Source organism: Sebastes umbrosus, chromosome 4 (assembly GCF_015220745.1).
Source record: "Sebastes umbrosus isolate fSebUmb1 chromosome 4, fSebUmb1.pri, whole genome shotgun sequence".
In the NCBI taxonomy this organism is placed as follows: domain Eukaryota; kingdom Metazoa; phylum Chordata; class Actinopteri; order Perciformes; family Sebastidae; genus Sebastes; species Sebastes umbrosus.
In genome coordinates this window covers 17,815,099-17,836,265 of record NC_051272.1, presented here as the reverse complement: position 1 = coordinate 17,836,265, position 21,167 = coordinate 17,815,099, and the positions used below count along the sequence as shown (strand labels likewise).

The window sequence follows — 21,167 nt, the reverse complement described above, 5'->3', positions numbered from 1 at the left end:
TTGATCAATAATGTATTCATTAACCATTTGACTGACAATGGAGCTATTTGTTCATTAACAGTGTTTTCAGGGTGTTAACTACAAACCGTGACGGTACCTCTCTCAAATCTGGCCTTTTCACTGTATGAACAAAAAGGTTTTATTTTGATAGTGTGTCAGGCTGAGAGTGAAAGCAGCTGCCCTTTGTAACCCTCTTTCAGGTGAAGTGGGGAGTTGATAGGGGCCGAGAGGGCAGTTTCGCTTTCTGCAGCCTTTGCAAACTGTTCCACCCCTTTTAATCCTAGCGCTCTCACTACCAGGATTAAGAGATTTGTACTCCCCGAGCTGTTTTGCATGCAGTGACAAAAGAGGGAATTGTAGAGTAAATCGACCCAAAATTAACTCAAGTCGTCTATTTCAGGACACTTTGTTGTTTACTGCATGTAGAATACCCCCATCCCTCTTGTGTATTGTTAGTTTACTGTAGCTTTCTTCATGGAGTCTATTTCATTAGAAGTCCGAAAATGCTTCAAGAGCGTTTGCCTATTTAATCCTGCTTGTTTTTTCTTTGTCATATGGCACCACATCAACACTTAGCTCCAATGAGAGGAAGCTTAATGAATCTGGGGATGTGAAGACCTTGAATGAACCAACATTATCACACAAACACACAAAAGGAGAATACTTCTGACACTATAATCACCAACGTTATCATTAAGGACGCTTTTTATTTAGTTTGTTGTTTTGCTTCACTCTGTCTCTCGGAAGTAATTGTCTAATTTTCTCAAAGCTCCCCACGATCATCTGAACTTTGATCTGCTTCTCGTTAATTAGAGCTTGAAGTTTTGGACCAGAGGTCTTTATTAACTCTGTGACCTTTGATCTGTCGTAAGTCATTACCTTAATCTGCAGCTAGCCTATGTAGAGGATGTGAGGAACTCATTTCCCCCCTAATAAGCATGATTATTACAGTTGTGCATGAGGGGAACTCGCTAATGACAACAGCTCGTAATATCTTCCGAGGCTGACGGGCTCTGCGGGGTTATGAGTCCCTCTTTCTGCAGAGCATTTAGGTCAGATGACTCCTGCATGACTCTCGCCCGTCCAGCGATGCAGTGTAATTTCTTCTAAAAATGATTTTGGCGACAGAATTAGTTGAGGTTCTGATAAAGTTTCAGGCGGCAGTACGCTAACACGTTTCACATTTTGGGGTTTTGATGATCGAGAAGATGATGAGATTTTGCTCCAGAAAGGGATTCTGTGCCTTTGATTTCATTTTTCATTTTTTTGGCTTTGTTGCATTTTTTTTAATGCTTCAAAGACACAGTTTTAAAATGAATCATCTCTGTGCTAGATAGAGACACGTGGAAGAAGCTTTGGAGGGAGTTGTTTGATATGTTCTGTGGGCATATCTCTCAGATTGATTTATCCATCATAATGTTCCACATTTTGTTCACTTCATTTTCATTACTACAAAACACCACTACTACAAAAAATCACAAACACAGACTTGGACTGATTTTTTTTTTTTCCCCGACTGCAGAAAGACTCTCCAAAAACAGGGAAAATAAGGCACTTAGAGTGGAGACTAAAAATATCTATTTTATCAGGCATTTTAAAGATTGCAGTTGGACTGGGCAGAAATATAGAATTTATTAACAGTGAATGACAATCACCAATTAGCTCCATTGTTCCCTGTTCTGATAACACCTCTGCATAATGAGTTAGATTAGCCTTTTATCTAGATGAAAGACTCAATTTTCCAACAGATTCCTTAGACATGAGTTAAGCAGAGTGATTCATGAATTTCAATTAAAATGAAAGACCTACCTCCTCCTACTTTATTATGCCATCCCTTCAGAACACCGGTTCAGATCTCAGGAGAAGAGTGCGCTTTATCCTTTCCCCCATATTCAAAACTTCATTTCCATATTTCTTTTTTATATATAAAGGATGTGACACATTTGCATTTCCCTGTTCTCGCTGATCAGAATTTGCTGATTGAAAGTAAACGAAATCAACTCATCGTGGTGACATTGAATTTGTCTCCTCCTCTCTTTGAGTACTCTGCAAACTGTGGACTCATTGATTACAGGTAGTCGATCTCACACCTTCGTCAGCACAAAATGTTCGAGCTCTTCTTCCCGTTTCTTTTTCGCTGGCTTACTGTAATTAGACAGTTTCCTGCCAGAGTTCTGATGCTCAGAAATTATCTTTCAATCTCTGGTTTACCGTTTTTGCCTTGGGAGCATTTCTGCGATTAGTACCGGCTCGTGGGTGTTTGGGATTCACTCCTCTTTCTCCTCTCCCGCTGCATCTCTCCCGCTGGCGGTGGATCCTAATCGAAGCCTGATTGAGTGATAATCTATAGTAGCAGTGTTCAGGCCTTCAGCCAGCTCTCTACTGACCTCTCTGCCTGCAGGATGAGCGTCGTAGTTTTTGCACACAGAACTGCAGAAGCGCCCCAGGGCGTATGTTGTTTAAAAAAAAAAACTCACAGATGCTTTCCTGTTGCCCTTTTTGATCATAAAACAAGAAAAAATATAGAAGAAAAGAAGCAGAACTTGGATGTTGATGAGGTCTGATCAGTTAAGGAGATGGTCTGTCTGTTCTGCTGCCCTTGGATTGTGTATCATCCGTCCACAGGCCGTGTTACTGGACTGCTGATTCCCATCAGGCAGGGTTTCTCTCTCGTCGTAGTGGCCTGACTGTCTCATTCCTCAGATAAGAGCCTGTCTGTCTTAACCCTGCTGGCCAGATGACCTTGGCTGCCACAGATTTATTCATGCTAAGTGCCTATTTTTGTGATACTTTTCTTTCTTGGCTTAACTCAGAAAACTGGCACTGTGGCAAAATAACCCTCCATTTCGGTCGCTTTATTATCCAGCTGAACCAAACCTCCAACTCTTGCGAGCACGCTCCCAGGAATACTAATGCCGACCCAATCAATCGGGTGCCGTGTTGCTCAATATGAATGATCAAGAAAACTGCACACTTAGTAAACACCGAGGTGCCTGGACCTGCTACATTAAAGCATCACTATATGACAAAGCGCTGGCTGATCAAATTAGAGGGGATTTACAGCGTGTTCCTTCACGGCTCAGCCTACTGATAACGGCCCGTTGTGGAAAGTAAAGCTACGTGATAAACAGAGATGTTAACCAAGGACTCAATCTCCTAAGAAATCATTTAGCCCAGCGTCAAGTAGTGGAGATGGATGTTGAATATGAGTGCCATGGCTGAGATTTAGTCCCCTGATGGTATTAGGGAGATATTGAGTGTTCAATTTTATGGCCCATTTTCTTTCAGCTGTTATCTTGGTGGTTTTCATTATGCTGTTTATTGGTGGTTTAATGATGTTTTACACTCTGCTTATGTGTGTGTGTTAACTCAATTATACTGATGAGGGAACGTGTCTGTGTGTCTCAGCTCTGTGTACAGAGGATTGTGTCCACGGCCGCTGTGTGTCTCCTGATACATGCCAGTGTGAGCCTGGATGGGGCGGACTGGACTGCTCTAGTGGTGAGTGCAATTCTAAACCCACAATTAGACACTTAGACTCATTTATTCCTAAATGGCGTTCACAGCCAGTTAATCCATAAGTATTTACTGTGAACCCTTCAACTGTTTTGCCTCAATGTGCGTCTATCTCAAAGCTGCTCAGCTTTGTATGCTCTCTTCTTAGCAAACACAGCCAATGGAACAGGTAAGTCACAATGAATTCATTCTCATTTGCTGGAAGTGGAAGTGATTTGCTTGATGAATATAGCGGATGGATGGATGGTTGCATCCCCCCCTTGTGTCTACCGAGCTCTCTGTTATGGTCTTAATCATGATTAGACTGGTGCCTGTGACTTGTTCAGTGGAATGATGAATCAATGCCAAGCTGAAACGAACCATTGTGCTGGCCTCTCTGTTTACCGGGGTTTCCTCCCGGCTCCCAGAGCTGCTCTCTGGGAGGGATGGGAGGGTGGGCATATCCATCCTGCAATCAGCTAAATGCTGGAGCGTCACCGAGGCCAGGCGGGAGGAGAGAATCTATTTACTCCTTTTGTGATATTTATGTCCGCAGAGAGATAGTGAATGTGCAAAGAGGAGGCTGCTATTCCCAGGTCAGGACAGAGATAGCAGTCAACATTTCTGACCCCAAATTCTTAACTTCAGCTGTCTGCTCCCGGTGGCATTTAGCCGTTATTGCATATTTAGGAATGAGTAATGGGAGCTAAAATCATATCAGTACTGTTATTGTATAGATCTATGAGTTTTCATTAGCAAGAGAGCCATTCCCTGATTAGCAACCGTGTGTAAATCAGCCGCTCTCGCTGCGCTGCCGCCCCATCGGAGGTGGATTCATGAGCGTAGATGACAAGCCTGAGCTGTTTGCTGCTGCTCACTCCTGCAGACTGGTGAGGGTCCAACGGGGAGTATGTGTGGTTCAGGGCCCCCCCCCCCGGGACTCTTGTTCCACTCTTAGGTTGGTTAGCAGTGCAGCCGTGTGTGCCTTTCAGCCTGCAGGTGCTGGGCTAATCCACCTTATTAAAACAGACTTGATGATTGAGACAGAGGCATTATTCATAACTTTAGATTTCCATACCAGGCATGATTCCAGCCTTTTTCATTTACGAGCTTTCATCTGTAGAAATGAGGAATGCGTGCCAATTTTTAAATTAAATCTGCCCTCTTTTTCCTTCATGTAAATGGTTCAGCATGTTTTTTTGTCTTTCACGGTAAATTTTACTTTCACCCAGCTCAGGTAGGTGAGCTTTAGTAGTCCTCGTGTGAAGTGGATGCAGCCGTCATATTATGGCTCACGAGGGCTGAAAAGCACACATTAACATTTATTCAGTTCCAACACAATTAATCCCATGCTTTATTTGGTGTTTATTTTACCGCTATTATATTTGAGTCGAGGTATTTGTGTTCGCATAAAAGTCGAGAGGGCAGAATGAGCCGGTCACGTGACGGAGGACGTGTGAATGTGATGAAAAGTGTGTTGCCCAGGCTTTGGAGACGAAGAGCTGCCGTGGGATGCTGAGCGGCCTAAAGTTGAAGTGACAGCCTTTCAGCCAGTGATCTGGAGCCGCATCAAAGGCTTGGACCTTGTTTCTAGAGCAGCACCCGCCAGGAAGCAGTTTTGTATATGGGTCAGGTGGTGAAAATAAAGAGTCTGACTGTCTGTGGCCAGAAAAGAGAAGGCGATAAGGTGGGAGAGATTCAGTAAGTTGTGTTGGCTGGAGAGAGATATCCTGTTTTTTTCGCCCGCTGGTGTCCACCTGCTGTAGCCATAAACCATTTCATCCTCTTCCCCCGCCTGAGGCAACGGTCCCACTGAGACCAGGCCTGCCCTGTGACCTGCCTGGAGTCCTGCGGTGTCTTAGACTCATCTCAAGGACACACTGCTAGATGTGGACCACAGATAAAACAGCAAAACAGGATGTTTGCTGCTGACTTTTGTTTTTCAATTGTTGTCTCGTTCTACATCTATCACACATGGATTTGGAGCACTCTGAGTCGAGGTTGTGTTTTCCCAAAAGAGTGATGAATGATTAATTGATGTTGTTGTTGGTTGGTGTGATTCCTCTAATGCCTGTGTGTTGTGATTGTGGAACGTGGTCTTGAACATGTTTCTCTGATCACATGTCATTGAATTGATTTTTTGTTTTACTGTTTCACAGCTCGAGGCATTAAAGCAGTGTGGTGACATGTACCTGCTAATGTTTGTTTTCCTCTGTTGTGCTTGCTGCTTTGCCTTCTTCTGTTTTTATGTTGAAATGCACTGTGTTTGTCTTCTCTGTGCCGCTGTGTATACTTTGTTTTGTCAGTAGGGTTTGTCTTCAAAAACAACATTGTTCTCAATAGGATTTTCACCATGTAAATAATAATAATAATAATACAAAAATTAGACTCAAAGCAGGGACAGCAGACATTTTTGCAAAGGCAATTCAGATAGATGGAGCTCTGCTTATGGGACTGAACAGTATGTCTTTAGTCATTTTAGTCTACTGAAGTATAGTACTAGCTTTTGCCAAAGTAGTTACATTATTAGTTGTAGTCTGCAACAAATATAGTATTTTGCTGTAAAAAGAACAGCGCAATATGAGATGAAATAGCAAATCAAATCTTTGTAGAATATTATGAGTTTATTGAATGAAAACTAGAAAAGTTTTTTCAGAATGTTATGAGTTTCTTGGGTTTAAAAGTTTCTTTTTCTAAAGTTGCAGTCTCTTGGCCTCCGTCGCTGTGTAGTTGTGATTTAATTCCCCATGATGAGTCTGTCACACAGGGTCACTATATCCTACAGTAATAACAGCTTTCAAATAAAGTGAATGATAAAGATAGATGTTGTATGTACAAGGTATATTTAGCTATGACTGCCTCCATCACTTGTAAAATATTAGGTGCAATGAAGCACTATCATTGATTTCATATGCTTCAGTCGGATAATGATACGTTCCCCGTGCTGAGGGAGACGTAATATGCATAAATATGGAGCTTTTAGTGTTTTTCCTCTCTGCCTTCTTGGAGTTTGCGTTTCCTTATTGTGGTGGAAATGTTAACCCACTTGTGCAGACATTGTAAAAATCAATGCTACTCAGATAAGTATCTGGAAAGTCCAAGGAGTAGTTTAGCTTTGTTAACCACAAAGCATCCTTTGTGTTTTAAGAAGAAATCCATCACACTTAATAGTAGTCAAATCTAATGTGGTTGGTCAGCCGTGGTCCATGAGGTAACATATTCCTCCCTAATGTATTATAATGGGAAGGCAGCCACTGCTGCGGGTGCTATACACATAGTTAATTGATGAATGTGGCCTATGAATACTTGTTTATGGGATAATGCACTAGACGGGGGGCTATATGCTACTTATTTTATGTTAATTGTCAACTAAAACAGTATTCATTATTAAAGCTGCAGTGGGTAGAATTGGAGCAAATATGATTAAAAAGGTTATTTTTATAAAACGGTCACTATATCCTGACAGTAGTGCATGAGACAGGGAATCTGAAAAAAATCATGTGCCTCTGTGTTCTCCGGTGCTCCTAATGGCATCTGCAGGATTTCACAGACCAGAGGAAAACAACCAATCAGAGCCGAGCTGGAGTCTGCCGTCTCTGAGCAGCTGTCAATCACTCGCAAACTCGGATCAAACGGTCAAACTAGGCAGCGCTGATCAAACATGAATCAATATTCTGATACTGTAATGTCTATTTCTCACCTCAAATGTTTTCAGAAACATCTTGTAGAGTACTGTTTAGCTGTAAAATGAGAAAGTTTATGACCCGGCAGCCATGTTGAGATCAGTTGAGGAAATACCAAGCACCGCCCACCAGCCGGAGCAAACTTTCTCATTTTACAGTTAAACAGTACACTACAAGATGTTTCTGAAAATATTTGAGGCGAGAAATAGGCATTACAGTAACAGAATATTGATTCATATTTGTTCAGCGCTGCCTAGTTTGACCGTTTGATCGGAGTTCGCGAGTGATTGACAGCTGCCTCCGTTGAATGAACAGCCAATAGGAACGCTCTCTCTCTGAAATGACCTGTGATTGAGATTAGATCGATTTTTTAAAGCCCGAATACAGAGCCATGAGGAGGTGCAGAAGTCTCTCAGAGCACTTGAATTACGATATGCTGAAAGGTTATTATGGGATTTTGCTTAATGATGCCAAAAACATTCTGCCTACTGAAGGTTTAAGGTTTTAAATTATCAGTGATAGGCTTTATTAGATATTGAACTCATTATGTTGAAGCAAGAATTTGGGCTGGGTCGAGCAGAGATGGCAGATATTTCCTTTAGCTTCATTAGCTTAGTTCATTGCAGATGACATTGCCTCAACCAGCAGCGTAAGTAAGGGTGTAATAATAAATCGACCTGGATCATATAGATATATCGATTCAATGATCAACGATCCACTGTCATTTGATACAAAGTGAAAACATACATACATATCGTCATCTTAGTTGCTTTTTGTGACTTGATATAAATGTAACTGATTGTGTTAAATATATATGAAATATGATATTGATCACAGGCTCCTGAGTTTAATCAGGATGAAATCGTATCGTAGCAGACTTTGTGATATCAGCAAATATCGTAATGTTGTCCAAAGAATCGTGATGTCGTATCGTGATGAAACTTATAATATATCACTAGGCGTAACCAGACCAAAACGGTGCAAGTAAACTTCATTTTGGCTTGACAAACACCCTTGTGACGACTCCCTCTGGCACCCGTCGACAGAATTTACACATTATTCTCAGAAGTGCATCTGAGCCAGATGGTTCCTCTCCAATCCCTCAGCAGCAGGACATTGACATGCATCGCTGTCAAAGACCAAGAGACTGTGAATTACACCGAACGGGACAGAGACGCACACACAGATTTACTCTGGCTTCACACATTACTCCAAACGCCTCTTTACTTTTCTCTCGAAACTTCTCTCTTCATTAATCTTACAGATAGAGCATTCAATATTTGTGCGTGTTTATGTGTCTGTGTGCCTTTTGAATGTAAAAGCAACAAGTCACTTTTCTTTGAGATGACGGCCCATATCAACAAAAACTTTTATCTCCATGCAACCTTTTTTCGTAAAAATAAGTCTAAAGCAATTGAATTCCTCATTATACAACCATGTAAAAAAGACATTTTGGGAGAACTATAAATATTCTAACTGTATCACTCTGAAAGGGGTTCCTTGCTGCATGTAACAGTCGATGCCGCCTGCCTCATTCATTTTAATAGATCAAAGCACCCAGGCAGCTGTATTTCTCCAGGGGGACAGAAGACGGACCGATCTATAGTGCCTCGTGGAACACAGTTACTACTCTGTGTGTGTGTGTATGTATGTGTGTGTGTTTGTGTGTGTGTGTGTGTGTGTGTGCTTATACATGAAGCCCTCCTGCATTGACAGAGCTTTTGTTTTTGTATAGTACACTGGGCTCCCGGGGAGTGTTGCAGTCAGTTTATATACTGCCAGGGATGTGACAGTGTTATTTATTTCTCCACAGCACAGAGTTCATTCTCATTGAGATATCACCTCTTTTCTTACTCCTTATCGTGCTGATGAACTGGAGCCCGTTGCACCAGTTTTTCTTAGATTCAAACTTAACCAAGATTTTGCAACATTATCATACAATGGTTAGAATTATATCTTACTAAAGTTACTCCTCATTTTTTTGTGCGTTTTCCTACGAATGTCCAACAACATGGGACGCACATGTCCCTTTCCGATCATTACATGCATACAGTCTTTTCAAAATAAATTTACGTCTTCACAACTTGGTTAGGTTTAGGCAACAAAAGTACTTAAGTTTAGGAAAACATCGACTTGTTTAGGTTTAGGAAACAAACTACGTAGTCAGGTTTAGTAAAAGATTGTGGTTTGGGTTAAAAAATACCTCTTGAAGTGGCGTAACTTAAGTACGGAAGTTACATGACAAGAATATCAACGTTGACTTGGCTGGACTTGTTTCACACCAGGTACGAACACCGGTCTCCTGGGCAAAAGTCTGGTGTGTTTTCGACCCAACCATCCACCCCGACCTCCTCCCTATGCAGCTATGTGTGAGAACAACCTGAGATTTTGTGGCAGTTCAGTTACACATTAAAACTACGTAAGGGTTGGTTGTAGTGTGTAGTTGAGTACCGAGTAACAAATCCATGAGTTCAAAGGTTTATTAGACATCTCTAATCTGAGACAGGATTTTACAACTCTGGAAAGTTATCATGGCAGCAAATGTTTTTTCTTTGGTAACAATAGTTGCGAGTTAGAAACAGTAGAAATAAGGCATTAACCTATGCTCACACATATTTGATTGGTTTATTTGAAGTTGAGCCTGGCTGACCTTTGCTTGGACAGCTGTGCGACATCATCTGGCAAGGCGTTGCAGTCTGACAACAGTTGAGCCAGGCTTAGTTTTTTTGCCGGACAACCCTGCGTTGGCACCTCCGCTGCGTCACCAGGTCATTGGCCTCATTGACGTGAAGGGAGAGGCTGCAGTTTTTTTTTTCACGCAGGGTTAAAGACTGAACGCGGCCTTATGCATGACTAAATAAAAATGGGTTGCACCACAAAAAATAATTCCTCCGTAGACATTAGTTGCTATTAAAAATGTACACCCAGTAACTGCAAGTTGTAATTGTTACGTAACCGACTGAACCAACTGACAAAGAGTTAAAGGCAATGATGGATTATGGTTAATTCATCTGACTGGACACTTCATCAAAATGCTGTTTAATAATGGTACAAATTTTATCTCCCAAAAAACACAATACACTCAAATCATTATTCTAATAGACTAAATGACCAAATAATAATAGTGGTTAAGTTAGCGTAATCGGATATCTTCCACCCCTTCTAAACTGCATAAATACTACTGTTCTAACTCTGAAACACACATATTACAACATATTTCTCCAGGTTTGCATATATGAATAAAACAAAGTCATACCTACAGTACTAGACAATCACAAGTTAAAGGTACACTGTAGAATCATTGACCACTAGTAGCGCTATAGAACAATGTTTTTATGGGTGGATCCCAGCTTAGTTAGCATACATCAGACCGGCGATACGTCATCCAGAGTATAGGCTTGGCCACGCCGCCTTTTGAGGGAAAACAATCCTGTGTCCCCTCATAAACGGCAACAGAGTAAAGAGAAGAAGTTGAAACATGTCTCCAAACTTCTACTTTAAACAAACTGGTAATAGTAATAATGCTATGCCGAAGAGATGCTGTGTTGTTGGTCGCACAATAAATCAAAAAACGCTGATCTCCGATTTGTTCTTCGGCCGTGTCCTTAAAAAGCTATAATCGAGGGGCTTTACGGCTCCAAGCTATAGACCAGACCAGCATCGCATCATCGCCGAGGCTGCGTTTCCGTTTGGGGGAAAGAAACTCGCTGTCACATGAGAAAAAATGGGAAATGTTGAAAAGCTGTTGTGTAGTGGGTTAACTGAGGCTTTCACACTGACATTTGAGGCACATACGATACATGAATATTCAAATCGCTAAATGATGCTGGTGACAGTGATTCAATCAAATATGTATAGATGTCTGGATAAGCAATATCCAGCCACTGTGTTGGACGGGGATGACTAAAGAGGCATGGCGGCGATCAACCTTAATTTGTTAAGGTATCGCGAACGCTCAGGTTCAAGCAAGATGACAAAATAAATATTGGACATGTGTATAAAACAAACGTTTGTATTACAAGAGATGAATGCATACGAATTTGTCAAAATTACAATCCAAACACGTCAAATTGCATTGAAGTCTATGGGATTTACAAAAATGAAGTTTGACCCTAAAACTCTTACGTTACAGTCACAACTCATGATGTACAGTGACTTCCTGTTTACACTGTCGATTGCTTTTGATTAGACTGTGCTACAGATGTTTTCTAGCAGCCGATTTACCAATCACTAAAATATACTAGCCAAGACATTTCTTTGACTAGTGATAGTTATACTGATAGTCACTAAGAACTTAGCGAGGACTTCATAAAAGCCTGGCTGGTTTGTGTTGGTTATGTGCAGTTTATAAACAGCCACTGATGGTGGTCGTTGGATAGATCAGATTGATCTGTGTGGATGCTACCGCTGAGACTGAGATGTTTCAAGATGTGGCTCGGACAGCATGCCTCTCAGATCTTTACTCGCATGTCTCTAGTGACTCGTGTGACTTATGTGTGGTGTAAATCACTGTGCCGAGACTTGAGCTGACTGATGGTGAGTCCATCGATTGAATTGTGGCACACACACTGTAGCTGACAGCCTTGTATCTTTACTGCTGAACACACACACACACACACACACACACACACACACGTTGATCACGAGTTAAATATTATTAAAATATTCTCCCTGAAAGCGACAACCACAATCTTTTGAAGAGGTTTCGCATTAGCATCAACCGGTTTGATGCACGCAGGCGTACACGTCTTTATAACATTTTCTGTACATGTAAGCCTCATTGGACCAGTATGCAGATTTACTTTGCCTGGCTCTGAAGATTTTTTGTACCATCCCATTAAGCAGGATTTATTGTTCCCCAAGAGCTCACTGCTCCATTACCTTTGGGAGAATGCCTAAAATGTGTGTGTATGTGTGTCTGTGTGTGAATGTGAGTGTGCTTTCTATATAACCTGAGCACAAAAAGCCGGTGGATATAACGGCATATCGTGGTGATGGTTAGGATGATACGATAATATTGAACAGATACAGCATCCAGTCCCACTGGTCATTATCACCGTGATGCTTATTAGTCAGTAAGAGTGAGGACACTATACCGAGCTCTGAGTGTCTGCATAGATGGCTTGATTTAATAAGGACATTAAAAAGCCTTATCTCCTGTCCTTAAGAGAAGGTCAGTGTGTCTAAAATAGCTGAAATGCTATGATAACAGTTTAAAGAGATAAGATATCTCCTGAATACCAATGAAGATAAAAGCTGTTTTAGGCTCATTTCACAGTCTATAAGTCACACTTGATTTTGTGGTCCATTGCCGTGTTTATGAAGTTGGTTAGCAAAGATTCAATTGATTTTTTATTGATCATTGCTTTTGACGACCTTTTCACAGTTCAGTGTGTGGTAGACATAATTTCCCCTGATTCAGACTGACGGGGTGTTAAAACGCTGCTCGGTTTCGTCTGGAGAAGTCTCTCCGGCAGTAAATCTTCTCCTTTCAGTCTTCAATGTCATCTTTTTTTGTATTTTGACCAGTGGTATTTAGCTTGTGAGTCTTTAAAGCAAAGCACTGTCTTCTTTTGACGTTTTTAGAGTAGAAGTTAAACTACTCACTGTTGTACAATGAAAAGAGAAAGATTGAAGAATCTGTGAGAATCTTCAGTCCTACCTTATTAATCATCTCACTGCCCCTCAGATTCTCAGATTACTCTTGCACCCCCTTGGTTGAGTCCCGACCACTGATCTATCAGCCTGGTCTCACTCCCAGTGTGTCAAATACTCTTGGGCAATGGCCCTCGGCGTCTTAATACCGACGCACAAGACACCCTTTAGCGTCTGTATGAGGCGCACCAGGCTTTCAACTAACTACAATGTAAACCCATCCGTGTCATTATTAGATGCTCAGAGCAACAGACGTAGTATTAAAAGCGAAAAGTCCTCTAAGGGTAGGGACACACCAAGCCGACATCAAAAGAACTAGTGGCGACAAAGGCCACCAGTTGAGTCGCGTCATGTTGCCTTTGTCTTGGCCAAAAAGTTGCACTCTAACACACCGCAAAGACGACAGCCAACGGCGAACTACCACGTACGTTCTGCGCCTGCCTGAGATGTAATAACTCTCCCTACCCTTTTTACATGTCATCATGGCCTTGTCCTGTGATTTGTGATATGTACGTGGACAACAGTTATAGCTTTTCCCTCCCTCATTTTATATTCATGGGTTCAGATGTATAGATTCCTTTACTCTCAAATTTGTTCTGAGGTACATCCTAGTCTTTTTTTTTGTTGCTATAGAGACGCCTCTATTCCACTATAGCCATATAAAAAGTATGACAGCCAGTGGCTTGGTGTTATTCTTATGTGTTGAGAGGTACTTACCTATATTATAAATGTGTATATGCATTTTTGTATATATTGTTGTTTACTACAACTCGGTTTGTACGTCATTGAACGTTTTTTTTTTTTTCGGTACGATTTTGAATCCCTAGTTCCGTCCGTAGCTTAAGTTACGTTTCAAACATACTTATTTTCAACCAAACCATGATGTTTTTCTAAACTTAACTAAGTTGCTTTGTTGTCTAAACCTAACCGCCACCGCTTCACAACGTTAACCAGCAAACCTTCTGCGTCAAGATACTATGACTGCCCCCGCCATCACTATAATGAGGCTTCATAATATGACGAGTAGGGATGAGATCATGTTGGATCTAGACAAGTGGACCCCAACCTTTTTGGCTTGTCAACCCCTAAAAAACGCCAAAACAATGTCTACTTGACCTGTCTTAATCCGTTATTATGATGATTTCAATTTTTTTTTTTTCTCCTTGTTTTGTTCGACTCTGCAAATTATTAACAAAGAAAAGAAAGGAGCGAAGATTAGAGAAAAGTCAGAAAAAAATGAACAGAATATTGTGTAGTGGAAATTAGTTTTTCTCTACTTTAATATCCTGTTAATCATTTCGTGACCCCTCAGATTGAATTTGCAACCCCTTATGGAAATGTACCGACACTCAGGTTGAGAACCACTGATTTAGACACTCACACAAAGTCTCATTCAGTATTTTATTTGCAAATGATTTGTTATAGACAGCCGTATCATCTCTCAGGTCCTTCGGTTCATGATAATGTTGGTCAGAATAATAGCTTGAGCTGTACTGTAGCTCTGTTCTTAGGTATCATCCCAGTCCTCTGGGAGCTGTGTTGCAGTGTCCTTGCTTTGCTTTGGGAGTGGGAGCATATTAGCAGTCTTTCTTAGATCCTCTGGTGCACCTGCAATCTCCTGATGTTTAACCCTGGACTTCATTGGAGTGTTGCAGTGATTACAGGCCGTCCTGAGGGACATCGATTGTCCTGCTCCTCCTAGGCAAGCCCCACACAATGCTGACGAATGAACTCGTGGCCCTGCCAAGTCCAATTAACTGTCAGTGCCGCATCGACGAGCTCCTCCGTTTGTTGAGAGTGAAGAAAAACAAACTTTTAATCAAATTTGCCTCCGGGCCCCAGGGTATTTGGGGTTGTATTTTGCATTCCACTGTGTTCTGCCTCGCCTGCAGCCGTGCCACCCTCTCAGAAGGTTATATTGCATGTTGTTTGTGTGAGATAGCAGAACGCCTGCACCTTACTTTAATGGCAGCCCTTTCTTTGCACTGTCTGTGACCAATGAATCATCCAGCTGCAGCATCTTAATATTACACAGTCACAAAGCAGAAAAAGACTCAGAAGCTAGGTCAACTCATGTAAAATTTATTTGGCCACATTGGCATTGTTTTTATATAAAAGCCAGTGCTTTGGTCTGCAGTGTGTCTTCGGTATGAGTGTGCAGCATTTTGTCACCAGAGCATGTTTTTTCCATGACGTCCGACCGTCGGTGTCTGGAATGTCTATAAGCACTTGTGACCAGTTGATCAATATAAACTCTTGCAAATTCAAAAATACCCTCTGCTAATTCTACCAAGGTCGAGATAAACAAATCTACTCTCCTTTTCTCTGATTAGAGTAATGGAGACGTTAAAAGCCCAGAAATTCAATTAAATTGGTGGCTTTTTTCTACAGAGGAAAAAAAAGGAAAGGGACAAAAATGCGAAGAGACTCTATCGCATAGCTAGGGCGGACTAAGTGGAAGAAAGAGATGCAGCTTGGGATCTAAACACACGACAAAAGGGCATCTGGATGATAAGGATCAAAGGAAATTTTTAGAGGAAATGTAATCATTACCAGACACAAGGATGCATTCACGAGGATATAATCTGTGTTGTGCAGAAAGTGATCCAAAATTAGTTGTAAAGCTGAAAAAAAAACACACACAACAGAAACAAGGTCAATGCCGCTGAAGTTGTCTTTTTGCACGGAGCAGCCGAGCACGTGTCGTCGGCCATTGCAATGTTAAAAGCAGACCTACAGGAGTTCATCATGTCCTGTAGTGTGCACTTCATTAAGACCCTTCAATTGAATTTAGATGGATAAAAGACAGAAAATGCTGACTTACTGGATCAGGCAACCGCATCCTCAAAGTGATGAATCCCCCCCTGAGAAATTAGATTTGCAAAGAAACTTGACACCATGTGATTCTCTCAGCCTCACACTTTAAACATTAGCTCGTATTATGATTCTGGGACTCACTTCCTTTCCAGGCGAAGGCGTACTGTAGTATGAATGACAAAATCGCCCTCAGCCACAGAACAAAAAGAGGCTTTTAAGGTCCACGGATCAATATCACTGGTTCTTGCCTTGACTCTGAAATAAGGACTTTCTTTTTTCTCTTGTATCTCATATCTGCCCTTAAACTAGACAACTTCAGTTAAATCAAAAGTGACCAGTGATTAAATCTATTGTTGCGCTTGTTTTAAATTTTTTAAACGCTGTTCCGTCACTCATAGTAAACGTCAAGTTGACTGAGATTCAGGATTTATGCCCCATGCTTGACAGGTGCTGGAACCTCCTGCTCTTCCCAGATGGCTTGATTCATTTCTTAGCTGCCTCTTTAATGTCAGTATCTTTCTCCCTCCCTCTCTCTTTTTGTCACACGCACACACACTCTAGCTCTCTCTCACACACACACACACACACACACAATACTCCCTAAGTTGCTGTTGTATACTTTTCACTTCACTTTGACTTTGAGAATCGGGGAGAATAATTCATGGGCCTTAGCGAGTTTCAGAGACTGAAAGAACAACACTGCTTTCAGAGCCAGCAGTTCATTTGAGAGGAACTTTTTTTTGGGGGAGAAGTCTCCAAAGGGTCCGCATTATCCTGGAGAAATGATGGTATAAAGGAAAAAACCCTTAATCTACAGTTTTTCTGTGTTAATCAAAGGCTAGAGATGTTTTCCTGTTTCTGTCCTTTCATAGCTATCTATCCATCCACCACCGCTCTTCATGCCTAATTGAGCGTTACGCACCGCTGTGGTTTTCAAACTTATATTTTTCAGATATTTGAATATTTCACAGGATCCAGTGCTAATTTAGTAGGCTATTAAACACACCGCTATACCACATTTCACCCGTTATATATAAATATCAATCCAGCAGGAGTTCTGTGAAAGTTAAAGTGATATATTTGTGGTATTTTTAGGCTTCTTTTTTTTAGATCTTTTAAGTGTATGGCATTTAGGGGGATCTCTTGGCAGAAATGGAATATAATATTAATAAGCATGTTTTCTTTAGTATATAATCACCTGAAAATAAGAATAGTTGTGTTTTCTTTACCTTAGAATGAGCCGTATATATCTCAGCCCGTTCTCATTCCCAGGGCATCAAATACAGACGCTTTGTCACGGCCGTCGGCGTTCAATACCGACGCACAAGGCACCCTTTCACAGCGGTATGACACGCACCGGGCTTTCCATTAACTACACTGTAAACCCATCCGCGGCAACAGTAAATGCTCAGGGAAAGTGCTGTGTTGATGTAGTATAAAAGGCGAAAAGACACACATGGTAGGTGGGAGGGGCGGTGTATGGGTCCAACAAACGCAAGGCTTTCATCCAGGAGACCGCTGTTCATGTCGCGTATGTTAAGTTTCACTTTCACTTAACAATCAGCTGATTGTTCATGTCCCGTGTCCACAAAGTCAAGTCACATTTGCACTGTAATAACGTAGTAGGATAAAGCCCAACCATGTCGTTTTTTCCTAAACCTAACTATAGTGATTTATATAGTGGAAGTATTTTTGTTTAATTCACAACATTAAGCATATGTTTACCGCGACCGTAAAGTGACTAAGAGGGGTTGTTAAGCACGTGTTTAGTGCAACGGAAAAAGTGACACTGAGGGATCTGACAAAGTGTCAGTATGTGACGAGTTGGGATGAGAACGTGTTGGATACCTTCATAGGGAACAGGTCCTCTTCATGGAGCCGGCCGCCTTGTTTCTACAGTAACCCAGATTGGACAAACCAAACACTGGCTTTACATGGGGCCATTCGCATTTTCGCATTTTTGCGTCGGCCACCGTGATTCTCCAACAAGCTTTGCACACGGGAGAAGTTTCAATTTGTTGCAATCTGCAACATCACCACTAGATGCCACCAAATCATACACACCGCACCTTTAAGGTATATGATTGCATAGATAAGTAGATGGAGGCCAGTAAATTTTGTGTGTTTTTTTAACTTGCCTTGTGCAATATAACACGTCAGTCTGTTGGCATTACTGGTGGTCAGGCAGATAGAAACTCCTCCAAAGATTTATGGCTTCATGATGAGCATTTGCATAATGTGAGATCATTAAAAAGCAATTATCCTTGTGTTCGTGTGTCTCTTTCTGCATTGTTGGGATTCATTTGGTAGGTGTATAGGCGCGTTGATTGTCCGTCTTCAAACTAAATCATGTTTGTGTTTACAGTGAGGGACGGATCCATATGGTGTGACATGTTAGACACATAAAATCGTTAGTTTGAGTAAACAACTGACCGGCGCTGTTTGATTACACTCCATAGAAGGAAATGGTCAAAGGGATACAAACATTTGCATTCATACACCTCTCTGTTGGTCGATAGGCTTTTAATGGTCTTTGACTCCAATTTTATTCCTTTATAACTTACTGCATAGGTACACCTTAAGGTCATTCAGATAATGGAATTGACGGATAGAAAACATTATTTACAACCTAACACTTCAAAATGTTTTTAATGACTGGTCTGCTTGTAGACATCCACTGCAAAAGATCTGACATGGAGCCATGTAAACCTAGCAGTGATAAAAATACCTGTCCTCACTGCTCAGGATAATAATAGGTTAAAGGTACAGTGTGTAGGATTTGGCGGCATCTAGTGGTGTGGTTGCAGATTGCAACCAACTGAGTACCCCTCTGCTCACTCCTCCCTTTCCAAGACTGCAGTAACGTGAGCCACCGAGGGCAAAACAGTGGTGACGCCGTTCGAGGCCATCCTTACCATAATAACACTACGCGGCTGGCAGTACCACGGTTTTACACTCTGTGGCTCACGTTACCGCAGTTTCACAAGCATGTCAGAGAACTACGGTGGCCTTCAGGTAACATAACAACGCGAAAGGCTCTCTCTAGAGCCAGTGTTTGGTTTGTCCATTCTCGGCTACTGTAGAAACATGGTGAAGCAACATGGTGGACTCTGTCAAAGAGTATAGAAGCAAAGACACGAAACTCTGGTGTTTTTTTGACAACAGTTGCTGCCACCATTTTGAACTGAAAATGCTTATTATATTTATAATGTTTTATAGTTCATGACAGGGCATTTTGTTTATTTTGTTTTACTTTAGTACGGAACGTTTTAGGCGGACGTTTTACTGCCGTCCGGTAGTCGCTTTCAGTCCAAAATGGCAGAAGCTTTACTGCTGGGCGCTGATTTACAATTGACTCTTCTTGGCAATGTAAACGTTCTTTGACTGCGTGAAGAGGACCCGCTCCCTGTGTAGATATGAAGGACTCATTCTAAGCTAACGAAAACACGATTCTTAGTTTCAGGTGATTATACACTAATGAAGACATAGTTATGAATATTATATTCCGTTGCTCCTTCGCGTCAAAAGGGGCTAGCTGAGGTGGTTCGGGTATCTGATCAGGATGCCTCCTGGACGCCTCCCTTTGGAGGTTTTCCGGGCACGTCCAACTGGTAAGAGGCCCCGGGGTAGACCCAGAACACCCTGGAGGGATTATATATCTCGTCTGGCCTGGGAACGCCTCGGCGTCCCCCAGGAAGAGCTAGAAAACATTGCTGGGGAGATGGATATCTGGAATTCCCTGCTTAGCCTGCTGCCCCTGCGACCCGGCCCCGGATAAGCGGAAGAAAATGGATGAATGGATGGATATTCCGTTTCTTCTAATAGCAGATATGTTACACACTTCCTTTTTAATTCTTATTTATTTAATTTACCATTAGATTTGTATTTGTTTAGTTTCAGTTTGTTCTCAATTTTTATTTTCTGGAAATAAATAGTTTTAGTTTCATTTGTGTTTGAATGCCTTAGTTGTGATAAGAAAAAGAAGTTCAGGTTGTTAGTATACTCGATCACATTAATGACCAGTAACCGCAAAAAAACAACCAACAATACAAAGTCTTACACATTAAAATCCAGGATGAGGTTAAACCTTTACAGCCTTTGGAGCAAAGTGTTAGTGAAACTTTGTCCAAGCAAAGAATAACCAAAGATATTAAAGGCCCTGAAAACTTTTTTTCTCAATCAGTTTCTTACTATGAGCGACGTGATCCTACTGAACATGAACACACAATGTTCTACCAAAGTTTGAACAATTTTGATTATTTCATGCAAGATTGTTTTTTTTTCCTTTTTCTCAGTGGTTTGAAGTGTGCGGTGCGGGCCTCAAGAGATTAGCTGAGTATTTGAGTGATAAACTTTCTTTTTCAAGTTTTGACTGACTTGGATTGTTGCACATTTAGTCATGAGTGCTGAAGGTTATAGGGAAATATCTTAGATTTGAAACCAAGTTTTCAGGGGCTTAAGAGCCTTAAGAGCAGCAATTAAGTTACACTCCTCCCAAAATCGATCTTTTTCCTTTTGTGTCTTTGCTCTGTTCTAACCTTGTTAAGTTTGAGAGGTAGCAGTGCAAAGTTTACAGTTTGTTCCTTCACAGAGAACCGCGGCTGGGCTCTTAAGCTTGGATTCATCTCAGTCTTCTCCTGCAGCACAACCATCTTCTATTATTCCTTTATTGTTATTGACTTGATTTTATGTTCCAACGACTTGTATTTTTGCCAGATAATGCCAAAATATAGCTAAATTCACTGGTTCTATTTGTAATTGCATTTGTGGTTATGAGAGCAAAATACAGCGATCAATGTAAGCAGCGCTCCACGCTGAGCATACTGGTAGTCAGCTGTGAACTGAATTATGCTGTAGGAGCGATTTAAGAAATTTCTGTGGACGTTTTGAAACATGTACCACTGTGAACACTTGTCACCATTAAAGTACAATATAACTGTCATGAATTGAAGCTGACCGCTGGTCTCTGTGAAGGATTAAATTACCACGTTTCAAGTCTGAAGAGGTTTTGAGCATTTAAAAGGTAAAGCAAGTCATGCAGCCCTGCTCATATTGGAAGACAACAAAATCTGATTTCTCTGTAGATTTATTTTGTTTTAGGTAGCTTCCTAGATCACATTTTCTGTGTTTGTGAAGTTTAATGTAGAGTTTCCATGTTAGTGTTTGTTCACAAGAATAACACTGCAACCACTGGTGATTTTATCCAGGTTGCAAGGGTGACCTATAAAGGTCAGAGGGAATCATTGCAATTTAAGAAATAATCAAGTTATTGTTTTAAAATTATATTCTACAGTTAACAGTTTAGTTTTCGTAATTTGTGCATAATGGTCCCTTGTGTCAGGAACATGCTGAGATTAATGTTCTTCTGTGGTGTGATGTTGAATGTACCGTACAGTGTGCTACTCTGATGGGCTTGACAGCTGCAGGCTGCAGGTGTCCGTGTAGTGTGACAAGCTGCACTGCTGCTAATATATTTGTTTGCTGATGCACCAAACAAAACCTGCTTTTATAACCTGC

At 41.2% G+C, this 21,167-nt stretch overlaps 1 protein-coding gene across 5 annotated transcripts in view; it reads left to right on the top strand.

The window, feature by feature from the left end:
- Positions 1–21,167, top strand: part of megf11 (multiple EGF-like-domains 11) — an 89,458-nt gene that overhangs the window by 24,825 nt on the left and 43,466 nt on the right. For 4 of the 5 annotated variants that reach the window (XM_037768470.1, XM_037768468.1, XM_037768471.1 and 1 more), the window contains exon 6: positions 3,409–3,501. The exons of the other annotated variant lie outside the window; for it this stretch is intronic. In XM_037768470.1, coding sequence (XP_037624398.1) covers positions 3,409–3,501 — 93 coding nt within the window. The remainder of the gene's footprint in view (positions 1–3,408; positions 3,502–21,167) is intronic. 5 annotated transcript variants of the gene reach the window in all.